The 14,802-nt window shown below is 50.0% G+C and overlaps 2 protein-coding genes across 6 annotated transcripts in view; one reads left to right on the forward strand and one right to left on the reverse strand.

Moving 5' to 3' along the window:
* Positions 1–164: 164 nt before the first annotated feature.
* On the reverse strand, positions 165–10,532 carry Itgb1bp1 (integrin subunit beta 1 binding protein 1). Of its 5 annotated transcripts, none has more exons than XM_042680749.1 (8): positions 10,378–10,532; positions 7,532–7,595; positions 6,702–6,801; positions 5,128–5,206; positions 3,593–3,729; positions 1,789–1,881; positions 1,132–1,281; positions 165–747 (listed from the first exon to the last, which is right to left on the reverse strand). In XM_042680749.1, exons 3-8 carry the CDS (start codon positions 6,771–6,773, stop codon positions 676–678), a joined length of 603 nt encoding a protein of 200 aa, XP_042536683.1. In that variant the 5' UTR covers positions 6,774–6,801; positions 7,532–7,595; positions 10,378–10,532; the 3' UTR covers positions 165–675. The 5 variants fall into 5 exon arrangements, with proteins under 5 accessions (XP_042536683.1, XP_042536682.1, XP_042536681.1 ...); XM_042680748.1 differs by having other exon boundaries at positions 7,495–7,595; XM_042680747.1 differs by having other exon boundaries at positions 7,565–7,595; positions 10,378–10,531.
* A 158-nt stretch (positions 10,533–10,690) lies between these two features.
* Positions 10,691–14,802, forward strand: part of Cpsf3 (cleavage and polyadenylation specific factor 3) — a 37,600-nt gene continuing 33,488 nt past the window's right edge. The window contains exon 1 of the mRNA XM_042680744.1: positions 10,691–10,823. Coding sequence (XP_042536678.1) covers positions 10,774–10,823 — 50 coding nt within the window. The 5' untranslated portion in view covers positions 10,691–10,773. The remainder of the gene's footprint in view (positions 10,824–14,802) is intronic.

The following is a 14,802-nucleotide window of genomic DNA, read 5'->3' on the forward strand; positions in this document are numbered from 1 at the left end:
TGTTTTGTCGTGTCAGTGGTGGGGGTTGAACTCAGTGCCTGAGCGCTATTCCTAAGCTCTTCTGATCAAGGCTAGCGCTCTACCACTTTGAGCCACAGCACCACTTCTAGTTTTCTAGTGGTTAATTGGAGATAAGAATCTCATAGACTTTCCCAGTGTGCTGGCTTTGAACAGTGATCCTCAGATCTCAGCTTCCTGAGTAGCTAGGATTATAGACGTGAGCCACCAGCGCCCAGCCACACTGGCATGTTACACTGACAACACAATTCTGAAAAGGTATTTTGTAGTATCTTAAGGGACAGCATCACAGTTCCAAGTGGCAGAAACTGGGGTCTCCAGTCCAAACCTGCCTGCCCTCAGTTCCAAGCCAATGACATTGTCAGTAGAGGTCACATGGGAGGCTTCTGTCCTCGATGTTCTATTCAGTGAATGCCTATGGCACTTGCTTCCATAATAAGTGTGTTTGTAGTTTCCTCTCATCCTGGAAAGTGCGCCGTTTATTGAAAGTTTGCTGTCTAATCTGACACATTTTAATGTAAAACACGATGAAGATTTCAGAACATGGAATTAGAATATCACTTCCTACTCCCATAGCAGTTCAGCAGCCAGACAGAGAGCAGGTGACATATAAATTAGCTGGCCTTCGATGAAGTTGTTTTCCCCTGGACGCAGAGTTCAGGACTTCTCAGAGGTTAGCACGGAGTCGAAAGCCGTGGAGAGCATCCTGCAGATGGCCTGAGCTTGTTCCTGCATGATGTAAAAAGACCCAGCGAGAGCAGAGTTTCGTCTGTCTCCAGCCCTCGTGACATCTCCCTCACCAACCTAGATTCTAACAGCTGCCCTGTCTGGGAGCTCCCTGGAAGGTATACTGAGGCCTGCGGCAGAGGACAAGCCAAGGATGAAGGGAGTCCCTGGCCACGGCGGACACTGCCTTATCTTCTTTGTGTTTACCTCAGCCCAACCCCAGGGCTTCATAGCTTGCTGTGAGCCTGTGGGCTCCACCCCATGTGCCCATCCATTTTGAGGCCAGGTGTTAGGCACCTAAGGAGCATTTGCTTAGCCCTTGAAAAGGGGACAAATTTCCACTTCCATTGGTGAGCAAGGAACCAAGTAAATAAGGTAAAACCTCACCAGGCTGCTGCACTGATAAACCCACAGGCTGTACTCTTGGTTGCTTGCATCGGTGGTCTTCAGAGCAAGCAGGCATTTGCCGGCGCCCAGGCCATCATCGTAGCACACCATCCGGATGATTAGGTACAGGGCATGCCTGTGCAGGACGTCCTGCAGAAGGGAGAAGGCCCCACTCAGGCTGCATCTCAGTTTCCACAACACATATTTCCCCATGCAGTTGTATTATGTGACTTCAAACAGCCTGTGCGGGAATCTGGCAGAAACGTACATGTACACGAGACACTTCAGCAAGTTGAGTGGGGGCCAATTTTGTTTTGGGGTCATGCCATCTTTTAAACGCCAGAAAGACGACAGAAACAGGATCTAAACTATCTCCATCTCTGCCTGGCGTCCAGGAAAACTGCTACTTTTGCTTGATGTGAAGATGCACTGAGAGCCCGGGATGGGGGCCGTGTGCACACAGGATACCCTAGAGCACACAGGATGCACTGGGAACTGGAGACAGGCTGGGTGTACACAGACACAAAAGGAAGCCCCGGTATGTCCTAAGAAATTCGAGCAGCTGCCAGACAACCACTTTGAAAACAGACCTAGCTATCAGGGAGCCTGAATTCCCCATTTCCTAAAACATTTTCCTTAATGCATGTTACTACTTACATATTGGTCTGATGTTGACACTTTTATACCATACTTGGAAACTCCCATGATGAATTCTTCTTCCAGAGGAACAAAAGGCAACTTTCCATCTTGCTTTAAAAATAAATCACACGACATACATTAGAATGAGGTGGTCAGTCTTAAGTTTGATGGGTCATCGTTCGTATCTCAATCCCACACGCACTAGAGCATGTGGGCTATACCTTAGCCCAGCAAGAATTCTCCCCAGAGAAGCAGAAGGAATATTTTCTATTTTTTAAATTTCCTATTTAAAATTTTTTACAACTAACAAATGAAGGGAAAAATACAGATCAGTCTTCCTGTATTGTTCTATCCCTATGTGCTGGTGTGTGGGAAACCCTAATTCTAAACAAATACTTCTTACAGATCCTGAAGAGGTCCAGATATTTATGTTAGACAAATATTATTAGACAAAAAGTCTTTTTTTTGTTTAGATTTTTAATTACTCAAAATCTACCCGCGCCAGGGCATGGAATAACCAGGAAGCTGGGTTGCAGGAGCCATTTTTCTGTCACTTCCTGTCCAAATCAGGTGGACATGCCGTGGGCTGTGGGGACGGCGGCAGGTGGCTACTCGGCTCACAGGCACCGTCACAGCAGCGGCAGAGGGCGATGCCGCCGCCTTCCCTCGCTGTGGATCTGGTCTCGGCTCTTGGCTTGGAATGCTACCTAATTTGTCTTCTGTAAAATAGATGAGAGGCTGCTGGCGGTCTGCAGGTGTTCCATGCTGTAATGTTTTCATGGGATATTAAGTGACAATAAATAGATGATGTCCAAGGAGCTTTGGGAGCCTCACCGGGTTACAGTAACCTCTTGCCAAATCATTTCTCTCCATAGGTTTACAGCAATTCTGAAACATGGGATAAAGGTGGTACTACTGTTGGTCAACAAAACAACTCTTTAACTGAAAGCAAAACTCACACGGTGATCTGCCTCTCACAGGTGATCTGCTCGCAGCCACAGAGGAGGAACAAGGCTGCCAGGACAGCCAGCCACCTTGGCAGTGCTTAGGGCGGGGGGGGGGGGGGGGGCCGCACGGGGCTCATGGGGATGACTTTCTGTTGCTTGAACTGTGGGGATGATTGGATCAGTCCCTACTAATTTGCTAAACGGTAAACTAGATTCACTGATTTCCTTCACACAGACTAAATAACTTCCTTTCCTTCCATGAAGATGTGAGCCATAACATTCTCATCTCTACAATGTAAGATAAACCATGTCTTCTGTTCCACTATAATATTTTATGTACCACACAGCTTTGATTTATATTCATTTGCCTGCATACTGCCTTTATTTAGAAAAAATTTTGTCCTGGTCCTGGGGCTTGAAGTCAGCCTAGGTGCTGTCACTGAGCCATTTTGCTCATGCGGTGCTATTTGGGCCACACCTCCACTTCCAATTTTCTGGTGGTTAATTGGGGATAAGAGTTTCAGACTTTCCTGCCCAGGGCCAGCTTCTAACTGATCCTCAGATCTCAGCCTCCTGAGTAGCTAGTATTACAGATGTGAGCCATCAGCACCAGTCTTTGAATTAGTAAAACTAGTTCAGTGGAGCATCAGTAAAGTTTGCCAGGATGATTTAAGGAAAAACCTAAAGAATAAGAGGTCACCAACAGTTAGTTAGCCCATAGAAGGTCTGAGTGAATGAAGAAGCCATTCCTATGCAGCTCAATCTCCAGGAAACCTGGCACAGACTGAGCCTTCAGCACAACAGTAGTCCAACCCAGAAGACCCAAAAGACCATGTTTCATTTCTTAAGAGGCTTTGGATGGAGTCTTTTCTTACCTGAGCAACATCTATATAATTTATCAGGTCTAGTGGTCCTTCGAGACTTTTGCCCTCAGAGGGTTTCAGTTTCTCAATGGCTCCAACATACTTTATTCGAAATTCTGCACAGGTATCAGAGTTATTGTTGCTTTGACCTACAGGTAAGAGGAGAGTTGTAATAGACTTCAAAAGAAACACTTGCTTGGGGCTAATGACGTAGCCCTGTGGTAGAGCACTTGCTTGGGGCTCAGGATGTAGCCCTGTAGTAGCGCATTTGCCCAGCCTTCACTTCAGTCCCTGCTTTGCAAGGTAGCCTAAATTCTTTTGTGTGTTAAAAATGGACTCAGACTTTACTACAATACAACCTCTTAGGACAGAGTTTTAAGGCACAATGTGGCTTTTTTGTTTCTTTGGGTTTTGAATTTGTGCCCACTAGGCAGGCAGTCAACTACTTGAGCCACATCCACACCAAGATACAGAATCTTTCCGTGCAATTCCATTAACCTTCTCTGACTCATAGAATATGAGGTTCATAAAGGTCTCACTAATAGGTATAAACTAATATTAACCTTTATTCAGAATAATGAACAGAGGGAAAAGTCAATTAAATAATGATGGGTACGTTTATAGTGCATTATAATGACAGCTTATTTTTTTTTTCCTCTTCACCAGGTTAACTTTGATTGAGACATCTGCTTTGTCTCTATCATGGACTCAGAAAGACCTTTTTATTTTTTTTCTTTTTCTCAGTGTAGATGGGGTAATGCCAGGCAGGGTCCTTTAATGCAACAGATGACAGGCTGAATGTGTGCTATAAAATCCAGCCAATACAACTAACCACGAAGGATTTTCAAGGACATCTACCATAACTAAGGTAATTCTGGGCAGTCAGTTTAGGTTTAGATTGAGACTTAGGTTCGTTATGTAATAACATAATGCCAACCCTTTGAATACTTGGAGAGGGCATCTGGATGTAAGCATAATGGGCTTTAAGTGACCCATTCTCTTTCACAGACTATGACCGTGGTCTATTTTAGATATGATGAGTATAGTTTATTTCCAATTAGTCTCTAGCTATCTATGGAGTTGGGTGAGGATTTCTAAGGAGTCATTTGGGGCAGCTGCATAACCGCAAGGGTCTCTCAACTGCTCCCCAACTCCCCATGCTCCCCTGGTCTTGAACTCATGTATGTCCAGACAGCCTGTCACCAACATGGTTCTCCTGGAAACAGCCTAAGTCCAACCTACTTGCTCTCTGCTACCTGATTTCTTAAAAAGCTAAATATTTTGAAACCTCTTATTGTCACACGATGTTTTTAACCATTTGTCTCTCAGACGCACTCAGCGCAGTTTACCCTTGTGCCCGAGGCCAGCAGCAACCACCGCAGCCCACCCCTCAGCCCACGTCCATCCAATTCCCGTTCCCTTCTAATGTCTTTCAGAAGCGGGAGAGGGAGAGGGCATGCTCAGGAAAACTCACCGCGCTATGCAGTTGAACTCCATGAGCATCAGCACAGGGCTTTAATCAGTAACAACCCACGCCCTTCCCCTACCTGAACTTTTGGTGGAGTCAGTGTCGAGGCTGGCGACCGTGCTGGATCGGGACAGACCTCCGAGGCTAGAATCCACAGACTGCAACAACAAACACCACACACAGTCAGAACACGATCTTCTCTGAAGCAAAGGACCCCTGAGCAGACACACACGGTCAGCTTGCCTGTTCTGGCAGACGGACTGTAACAGACTGTTCCAAAGACATTCTACAGCAAACTTCAGCCCCACAGGCCCCCAGCTGCTCCTCCCGTGCACATCAGAGGATGCTGCAACAGCGACACTTAGTCCCAGCCAGAGGCTTCCTGTGTCCTTCGTGACACCCTGCATCTTGCCCCTGTCACATTCCCACAGCACCCCGGCGGGGAGAACGCCCTGTGCGGCCGCTACCTCGAGATGCCTCAGCCCTCACATTCTCCTCGTTCCGAACCCAGGCTTCGGTGGTTGTCCCACTAGTGTCTGGTCCACAGCAGGAACAGAGTAACCAGAGCAGGCCAGAGGTTCATCACCAGTATGAACTTCCCAACAAAACTGGTAGGCCAATTTTTTAATTTAAGGAATATTACAAGGGGTTTCAATCAGTTTATAAGTACAATGCATCTGTTTTTTGTTTTTGCTTTTTTTTTTTTGCCAGTCATGGGGCTTGAACTCTGGGCCTGGGCGCTGTCCCTCAGCTCTTCAGCTCAAGGCTAGCACTCTACCACTTGAGCCACAGCGCTACATCTGGCCTTTTCTGCTTATGTGGTGCTGAGGAATCGAACTCAGGGCCTCATGCATGCAAGGCAAGCACTCTACCACTGAGCCACCTGACCGGCCCCAGTATAATGCATCCTGATCAGTACTACCCCTTCCATCGCCCCACCTAATCTTTCCAGTAAGCCAATCACAGATGGAAATAGTTCGTTTCATAGATAGAACTTTATTCTCAATGGTGTGTGAATGTGTTTGTTTTTGCTGTTTTTTTTTGTGCAGTCCTAGGGCTTGAACTCAGGGTCTGGGCGCTGTCCCTGAGCTTCTGGGTTCAAGGCTAGCGCTCTACCACTTGAGCCACAGCGCCACTGCAGTCTTTTGCTGGTTAACTGGAGATGAGAGTCTCATGGACTTTCTTGTCCAGGTTGACTCTGAACCTTGATCCTCGGATTTCTAAGATGTGAGCTACCAGTGCCACAGTATCAATGTGTTTAATTTCCTTACAAATAATATTCTTTGAAAACTTGATTGAAAATGTTTCTTTTGTATGAAAATGAATGAAATCTGCCAATATACTAAATAACATTCAAAGTATCTCACTGTGCAGTAAATAAGGTTGAACCCAGCGGGATTGAGCTCCAAATGCTTACAGTTTCCATTATTTAACTACATTTTAAGTCAGGATTCACAGGTTTGCTCCCATGTAGTTCCCCAGAAAATCTCCAAAAAGTGAATAAAAATAAACCAGACACAAAGTGTATGTGAAGTGCGGGAAACAGCTGAGGGGACGCAGGGTGGAGGTGGGGTGGGTCCTGCTGCCCTGGGTCCCGGCCAGCCAGGCAGGAGAGCGTCGGCATGCTGTGTGACTCCAGGCGCCAGTCCTTACCTTGCTCTTCGTACTGATTTCACTGCTCTGTGAACTGCTGCTACTGTGCCGCTTCTTGCCTTTCCGAAACATGATTCACCATAGCGTGATCCTGGATATCCTGCAAGAACAAACATCAGTCACAAGAAAAGCAACACAGCCGAGCGCTCACACTTGTGGACCTGTGAAAGGCACTTCCTCTTAAATAACAATGTCACCTCTTATCAAGAAATTCAAGGACCTCTTCAGTAAATTCAAGATTTCACCAAAATACCTAGTGTACTAAGGCTGGGCATGGTGGTACACACTTGTAATCCCAGATAGCTGGGAAGAAGACTATGTAGGCAAGACAATATCTGAACAGCCAACTATAAGCAAAGGGTGTTGGGGGCATGGTTCAAATGGTAGAGCACCTGCCTAGCAAGTGTGAAGCCTTATACACTGAAAAAAGAGTGACACATGCATTTACTCAGGTTCACATCCATCTTCAGGAGAGCTGAGGGCAGAAGGCGCTCACAGCCCTGGGAAATGTATGTTTCCTGAAGTAACTTTCAGGGCGGACATTATTTATAGGATAATGCCTCACACAGATTTGTCCGTGCCCACTCCTAGGAGATGGCAAATCATCCACCTTCACGGCCTCAACGCCTCCTCCAGCAGCTGAGACACGGTCACAGCCTCAAGGTGTGTGTACAGGCTTGCTACAAAGCCGGCCAAGGGCCGCAGGCCTCAGGCCAGGAGCTCTCATGATCTGCCATTTTATGGATGGGGCTGTGAGTTTACAGATAAGACAACCTGACATGCTTCTACCAACACTGGATCTGTCCAGCGGGAACAGGAAACGTGCGCACCGCAGACAGAACACACCGAGGCTTCACACAGACCTGGTCGGTTCTTCCCAGAGGAGCTGTGTCCCTGGTGAAGGAAAAGGACTGGGTAAATTGGGGCCCTCAAACCACCTCCAAACTTCTTTTTGCATCTACAAACCCCATCATTTCTGATCCAGAACCCAAGCTGCTTGCTTGCTCATTTTCTTTCTTTCTTCTTCCTCTCCATCCTCCCCCTTTTTTTCCCCCGTACTTGCTAGCCACTTGACCCATACTTTTTTGCTTTCATGGTTTTTCAAATAGCATTTCTTTCGTATGCTTCAGTCGCCCAGGACCACAATCCTCCTATTCATTACTAACTGTGTAGCTGAGATGACAGGTATGGGCCATTATGCTTTTGTTAAGATGGGGGTTTCATGAGCTTTTTGCCTGGGCAGGCCTTGAGCTTCAATCCTCCCAGTCTCTGCCTCCCAAGGAGCTGTGTGAGCCACCACAAGGGCCACTAACCCACAACTTTCTAAACTGCCTCAATCATCTCTTTCTAAGCTTTTGCCTCCTTTGTAGGGTAACAGAAAATGTGACTCATTCCCTAACTGCTTAGTTGCCAGTGAGCTTGCAGCTACAAAGCAAAATCCCTGGGTGGAGAACCCAGCAGGAAACCACCACTCCTACAGGGGAAGCTAATGCAAGCTATGGGAGAGATGGAAAAGTGATGGGTGAAAGGGGAGTATTTTACAATAAAAACAGCCTCTAAGGAGGGAGAGTTGGGCCTGGATAAAAGGGGGTGACTGGCTGGGCACGGTGGCTCATGCCTGTAATGCTACTCAGAAGGCTGAGATGAGGATCGGGGTTCAAAGCCAGCCTGGTCAGGAAACCCCATGAAACACTGCAGGGAGAGAGGAGACAGCATCAGGCTCCCCAGGAGCCCTTTCTGAGGACTGTGTAAGGTAGATCATGGGGACCTTTGGCTGATTAGAGTTTAACAGGAACAATCTAGAGGTTTTTGAAAAGCAGTCAAAGTTATAATCGGATTTCTGTTTCTAGAAAACATTACTGTGGCCCACAAGGTAGAGAACTAACTCCTTAAGACGATTTTCATGTCAATCTGGGGGCTTAAAGGAAAAGGCGTTTAGTAAGTTTTTGCTATCTAGTGCTATGTTGGTGCATGTTTTCAAGCAAATCATTCTTATTTCTAAATTACACATGCATAAAAATGAGGCCCAGGCTGGAGAAAGTCGCTTAGATGTCCCACCACCGGCAGGGTTCAGGTGGGGCCACCTCTTCCTCCCCTTCGCCTCCTCTTCCACTCAGGAAGTGACGTGATTGGCAGAAACCAGACATGGTCAACAGGCACATCCATCAAACCCGGGATTCACAGTCTGCAGGGACAAACCCCCGCTCTGGGCTTGCAGCTGGGTCACTAGACTGAAGTCAAGAGACCACACACAACTGTTGTTTTTAGCATCTAATGAAAGCAAGGGATCCTCAACCTCGAAAAACTGCCCGTGTGCCGAGCTGTTTGGTACAAGTGTCTTTAAAACCCACGCCGGACGCGGGTGGCTTATGACGGTCATCCTAGTTACTGCAGGAGGCTGAGATCTGAGCATTGCGGCGGATCGCGGCGGTTCCAAGCCAGCCAGGGCAGGAAAGCCGGTGAGACACTTATCTCCAGCAAACGACTCAGAAAAGCTGGCAGTGGCTCGGGCGGGAGAGCGCCAGCCTTGTGCAAAGGCAGCCCAGTGGCCGGGTCCAGGCCCGGATTTCAGGCCCAAAAGACATCCGTAAACCGCTGCAGGTGTTCTGTGAAGAAGGGGTCTCCCTCCCCGCCCGCCGCCACTCGTCACCGGAGAAGAGGCACGCGGCTTCCTCCAAGCACCAATCGGAGACCACTCCCCGCACCCCTCCAGCGCTCCCCTCGGGTGGAGGCTGAGGCCAAGTTCTCCCCCTGGGCCGGCTCGGTCCTCCGTGGCCCGCGCCGATCGCGGGTTCACCCCCGCCCCACACGTCCCCGGCTCCGGGCTCACGCGCGGCCCCCCGGCTCCACGCGTCCCCGGCTCCACGCGGCCCCCCGGCTCCACGCGTCCCCGGCTCCGGGCTCACGCGCGGCCCCCCGGCTCCACGCGTCCCCGGCTCCGGGCTCACGCGCGGCCCCCCGGCTCCACGCGTCCCCGGCTCCGGGCTCACGCGCGGCCCCCCGGCTCCACGCGTCCCCGGCTCCGGGCTCACGCGCGGCAATCCCATGGCAACCGCGGCTCATCCCCGGCTTCTCGGCTGGAAAGCCACCTTCGCCCCCGGGGTGCGCAGGGGACCGCGAACCCGCTATTGTCTGCTTACCACCACCGCCCTCCCGGCGGGGCCGGGCGACTCTCGGGGCGCTGACACCCCACTTGGCAACTCCGGCCGTGCTACGCGGGGCGTCGCGCCCAGCCCCAGGCGCTCGGGGCCGCTAGTCCTCACCCCCGGGCGCAAGGCCGTCGCAGGACGGCGGCGTCCCCAGGTCGGGAGAGACTCGGGCCCAAGGTCGCCAGGCTGGGGTCGCGGCCCCGCGCGCGGCGTCGGCGGTGTGAGGATGCGCACCCCGACCCCAGGGGCGCGGCGCCGGGCCGGGCACGCGGGGCGCCGCCGGCGGCTCCATCCCTGCGCCCCGCGTTCCCGCTGGCGTCCCGGGGACGGCGGCCTCCCCTCCGCACAGCGCCCGCCCCGAACCGCTCGTCCGCCGCGGGGACGCGGGCACGAGGGCGACCCCCACCCCGGCCACCGCGGGCTCCGCGGGCCCCACCCATCCGTCCAGACGGCCGGCACCGCCCTGGGGCCGCGTCCCCGCCCAGCCGCGAGCTGGGCCCAGCTGCGGCGAGTCCCGCAGCTCTCACCTGGAAGCAGCGTGCCCGTCCGCCGGGGGGGCTGCCTCTAGTCCGCGGTCGGAGCGCCCCGCCGCCCCGACAGCTACTCCAATTCTGACTCCAGCGCCAACTTTTCCAGCCCGCTCCACGACGTCCGCTAGGCCCCGCCCCCACGTCCGCCAGGCCACGCCCCGGAGCTGTGCGCAGGCGCAGTCCTCACGGCGCTCCGCGCGCTGACTGGAGGTGGAACGGTCCTCGCTTGCCTCCCCAGCCGGAAGTCCTAGGGAGGAGCGTGGTGTCGCGGGCGCCGAGTGCCGGAAGTTGCGTTTTGGTGGCTGGGGATTTCTCCTGTAGTTGGTGTTGGCCGCGCTTCCGTCTCCGCGGACCCCGGCCCTGCCGCTCCCGCGGCCTCCGGAGACCTCCAGGATGTCTGCGATTCCCGCAGAAGAGAGCGACCAGCTGCTTATCCGACCCCTGTAAGGGAGCGCCCGGCCGGCCGTGGGAAAGGAGCGAGGCCCGAGGCGTGCGAGCGGGCGGGCCCCGGAGAGCGCGGCCGGCCCGGGCCCGCCGCTGGCACTGGGGGAGGCGATGTTGGACTCGGGGTGAAAAGTTACTCCAGGCCACTGGGCATGCGCATGTAGAAGGGGCTGTTGACTCTCCTGGACCCGCGGGGCCGGCTGAAGCCGCGACCGTGGAAAGAGCGAGACCTGTTTCCTACCTTCTCCAGGACCAGACGTGTACCGAGATGTGGGCGCCAGACAGTGGTCAGGGACTTGCCCTGATGGTGGGACAGGCTCAGATGGTGGCAGACTGGTGGGAAGTTAGACAGGAGAAAGAGCAGAAGCATTAAGGACAGAAACTCGGCCCTGGATTGCCAGAAGACGCTGTCCGTTTACAGGAGATGGCCGGCTGCGTCCTGCAGTGTGTTTTGGTTTGTGTTGTGCCTGTACAGGAGCTTGAACTCAAGGGCTGGGCACCTGTCCCTTATCTTTTTCACCCAAGTCTGGTGCTCTACCACTTGAGCCACAGTTCCACTTCCAGCTTTCTGCTGAGGGTCAACACAAAAGCAGGAATGGGCTGGCTTTGAACTGTAATCCTCAGATCGTAGCATCCTGAGTAGCTAGGATCACAGGTGTGAGCCACCAACACCCAGCTTCTACAATATTTTATAGTAGAAAGAGAAATATAGGTGGATAATTTACTCCAGTGGATGAGCAAGTATATTTATTGTTCAGTATTAGAGAATGTAATCTCTTTTTTTTTTTGCCAGTCCTGGGGCTTGAGCTTAGGGGCTGGGCACTGTCCCTGAGCTTCTTTTGCTCAAGGCTAACACTCTACTACTTGAGCCACAGCACCACTTCCAGCTTTTTCTGTTTATGTAGTACTAAGGAATCAAACCCAGGGCCTCATGCATGCAAGGCAAACACTCTACCACTAAGCCAGCTTCCAGCCCCATATTGTTCAGTATTAGAGATGAGCACCGCATGAATGCGTGTTTTCTTTTACATATAGAAAGGTGTACTCTTTCAATACATGTTCATTGAGCACCTACTGGGAACAGAGCCCAGGTTTCCCTGTGCTTAATGCACACCTGCCCTCTGTCTACATTCTGAAGACACTGAGCTAGTGTTAAAGCACCTCAGCAGGCACAAGACAGAATTCATTGACAGCCTTTTTTGAGTCAAGCATGCACTTGGTAAATGACAACTCTTAACCAGAGCGCAGGTAGGCACTGTTCTGCTTGCTTGCCTGAAGAGTACAGAAAGGACTTTCTAGCAGGTAGAGAATAAGATCTCGTGCATCCTGTGCAAACTTGAGTAAGAATTACAGTGTAGAGGCCAGAGGGTTCCAAGCAGAAAAAGTGATGTGCAAAAATGAGAGTAGTCAGCTTGTGGCCAGTTAACTCAAAGTTGTGGCTAACACAGCAAAGAAGATATGATAGGTTATCTGGATCCAATTTATATGTTCTATAGAGTTTGGGCTTTCATTATGTCAGCTACAGGAGGCCAACAAGGGAGTCAGAGCAAGTGGGTTGCAGTGGGAATTCTATTTAAGAAGGTCATTGTTTAGCAGATGAATAAAAGGTGTTCTCATAGCATTAATTGGATGGTCCAAGTGTAAGTGATGAAATCCTGTACTCAGTGAAATGAAGGACAATAGTTGGGAAGAACAAGGCTTGAGGAAATGTGAAATCATCAGTATTTTATTGCTGATAGCTATTAGTTACCTGATGGGGTCTGTGGAGCACGTGTGTAGAGAGGAACATTTAGATTGGGACAATTCAGAGTCCTGGGTTGGTCACTAGTAAAGAGTGTAGGAGGTGGCAGATTTGGAAGATACTTGGTTTGGTTTGTACAACTTTGTTGTATAAGACATCACATACAAGTCACTCATAGAAACTGCATTTTGGGGGGGAGGGTTTTGGTATGGTGACAGAATTTTATAACCCTCACCAGTGTAGTTCTAGAACATTATCATTTCAGTGAGAAACCTGTATTTAATAGTAGTTACAGGGGCTGGGAAAGTGGCTCTGGTAGAGCACTTGCCTTGCATACATGAGGCCCTGGATTCCATTCCTCAGCACCACATAAGCAGAAAATAAAAAAAGCCTTAAGTGGCGCTGTGGCTCAAGTGGTAGAGCACTAGCCTTGAGCTGAAGAGCTGAGGGACAGCGCCCAGGCCCAGAGTTCAGGCCCATGACCAGACCCCCCCCCAAAAAAAAATGGTATTCACAGTCTTCTCCCAAGCCCTGTGTTACCACTAATCTACTTCCCTTCTCAATAGATTTGCTTTTCTGAAGCATTTCATATAAATAGAAGCCTTTGATGTCTGGCTTCTTTCACTACAGATAGTATTGCCAAGGCTTGTAATTTGAGGGCTTTTATTCATTTGATAAACATTTCTTAAGGTTAACTACATGTCAGGCACCATAGTAGCAGTGGACAAGTCCTTTTTTTTGTTGTTTTGTTTTTTGGTTTTTTTGGGGGGGTCCGGTCGTGGAGCCTGAACTCTGGGCCTGGGCGCTGTCCCTCAGCTCTTCAGCTCAAGGCTAGCCCTCTACCACTTGAGCCACAGAGCCACTTCCGGCTTTTTTCTTTTGCTTATGTGGTGCTGAGGAATCGAACCCAGGGCCTCAGGCATGCAAGGCAAGCGCTCTACCACTGAGCCACCTTCCTAGCCCTGGACAAGTCCTTTTAATGAAAATTTCATTTTAGTGAGAAGCAAACCATAAACCAAATAATTTCATGTAGTTGTGTTCCGCTAAATTCATGCTGGATTGTGGCTAGCTATAAAAACCAGCTTAGAAAAGGTCGTAGGGGAAAGCCTCTGGGAAGGTAACATTGGATGGAGATCCACCTGGTTAAAGGGAGTCAGTCATGTGACATGCAAAGTATAACATTCTGGGAAGAAAACAGGGCAGAAGGCTTATGTTGAAAACTAGTTTGGTGTATTAAATATAAGGTACCTTGGTGAGATCCCAGTAAAGAAACTTAACATAATAAATTAGAGCACTAGAACATGTGTTCAAGGGAACATGTACACATTGGAAGTCATTGGTGTGTCTGAAATGATGCAGTTGAGCAGAGGGTGAGGAGGGAACCAGGGAGACAGCTAATTGTGAAGTAAATAGAGAAGGAAAGCCAAAAGGATAGGACAAGAGTGTGGCATCAGAAAAGCTTAAAGAACCACGTGGTATGAGAAGCTGCCTGGAGAACGAGTTGGATAGAGACCAAGTGTGCTGTTTGCGCTTGGTAATGGTATTTTAGAGTGGACGGTGGAAGTCCGTCTGTACTGAACTACAGGGGTAGAAGGTGAGAAAAAGCAGGGAGAGAGAGTGACTGGCTCCTAGGCTGCTGGCTGGGGAAAGCAAAGTGGGAACGAAAGGAGATGAGAACTGAGGGGTTTACGTTTGGCAATCTAAGAAAGACTTCCACTTAGAGTAGAGGGTGAGGGGAATGCCAGTGACAGCATTGTTCAGTTTCTGAAGAAGGGACATGGAGAGCATAGAGTCACGCACAGGCTCACCTTACAGAGTAGCCTGTTCTAGGAGAACTGGGAAGAGGAAAGCTGGACGTTTCGAAAAGTGAAATTCAATTCTATTTCCTTGATGTAGATGATAAGCCTGTGTCTCAAGTAAAGGAGAAGACAAGACTGGAAAATTTAGCAAAGGGAATAATTATAACTGGAAAACTGAACTGGGGTCACTTAACTGGCAATATCTAGGGCAGATGAAGTAAAAGACCTGGAAATCGTGATAGCTTCCATCTGGTTTGATTTTTCTGCATCAGTGGACAACTCTAAGTAGGGTCCTAGTTTGGGGAGATCCATTTCCTGTCTGCTTATAAACAGAGGTTTTTTTGTTTGTTTTGTTCGTCATGGGGCTTGAACTCTGGGGCTAGGCACTGTGTCTGAGTTTTTTGTTCAAGGTGAGTACTCTACCGCTTGAGCCATAGT

This window comes from Dipodomys spectabilis, unplaced genomic scaffold (assembly GCF_019054845.1).
Source record: "Dipodomys spectabilis isolate Male_0828 unplaced genomic scaffold, ASM1905484v1 ptg000066l, whole genome shotgun sequence".
Lineage (NCBI taxonomy): Eukaryota > Metazoa > Chordata > Mammalia > Rodentia > Heteromyidae > Dipodomys > Dipodomys spectabilis.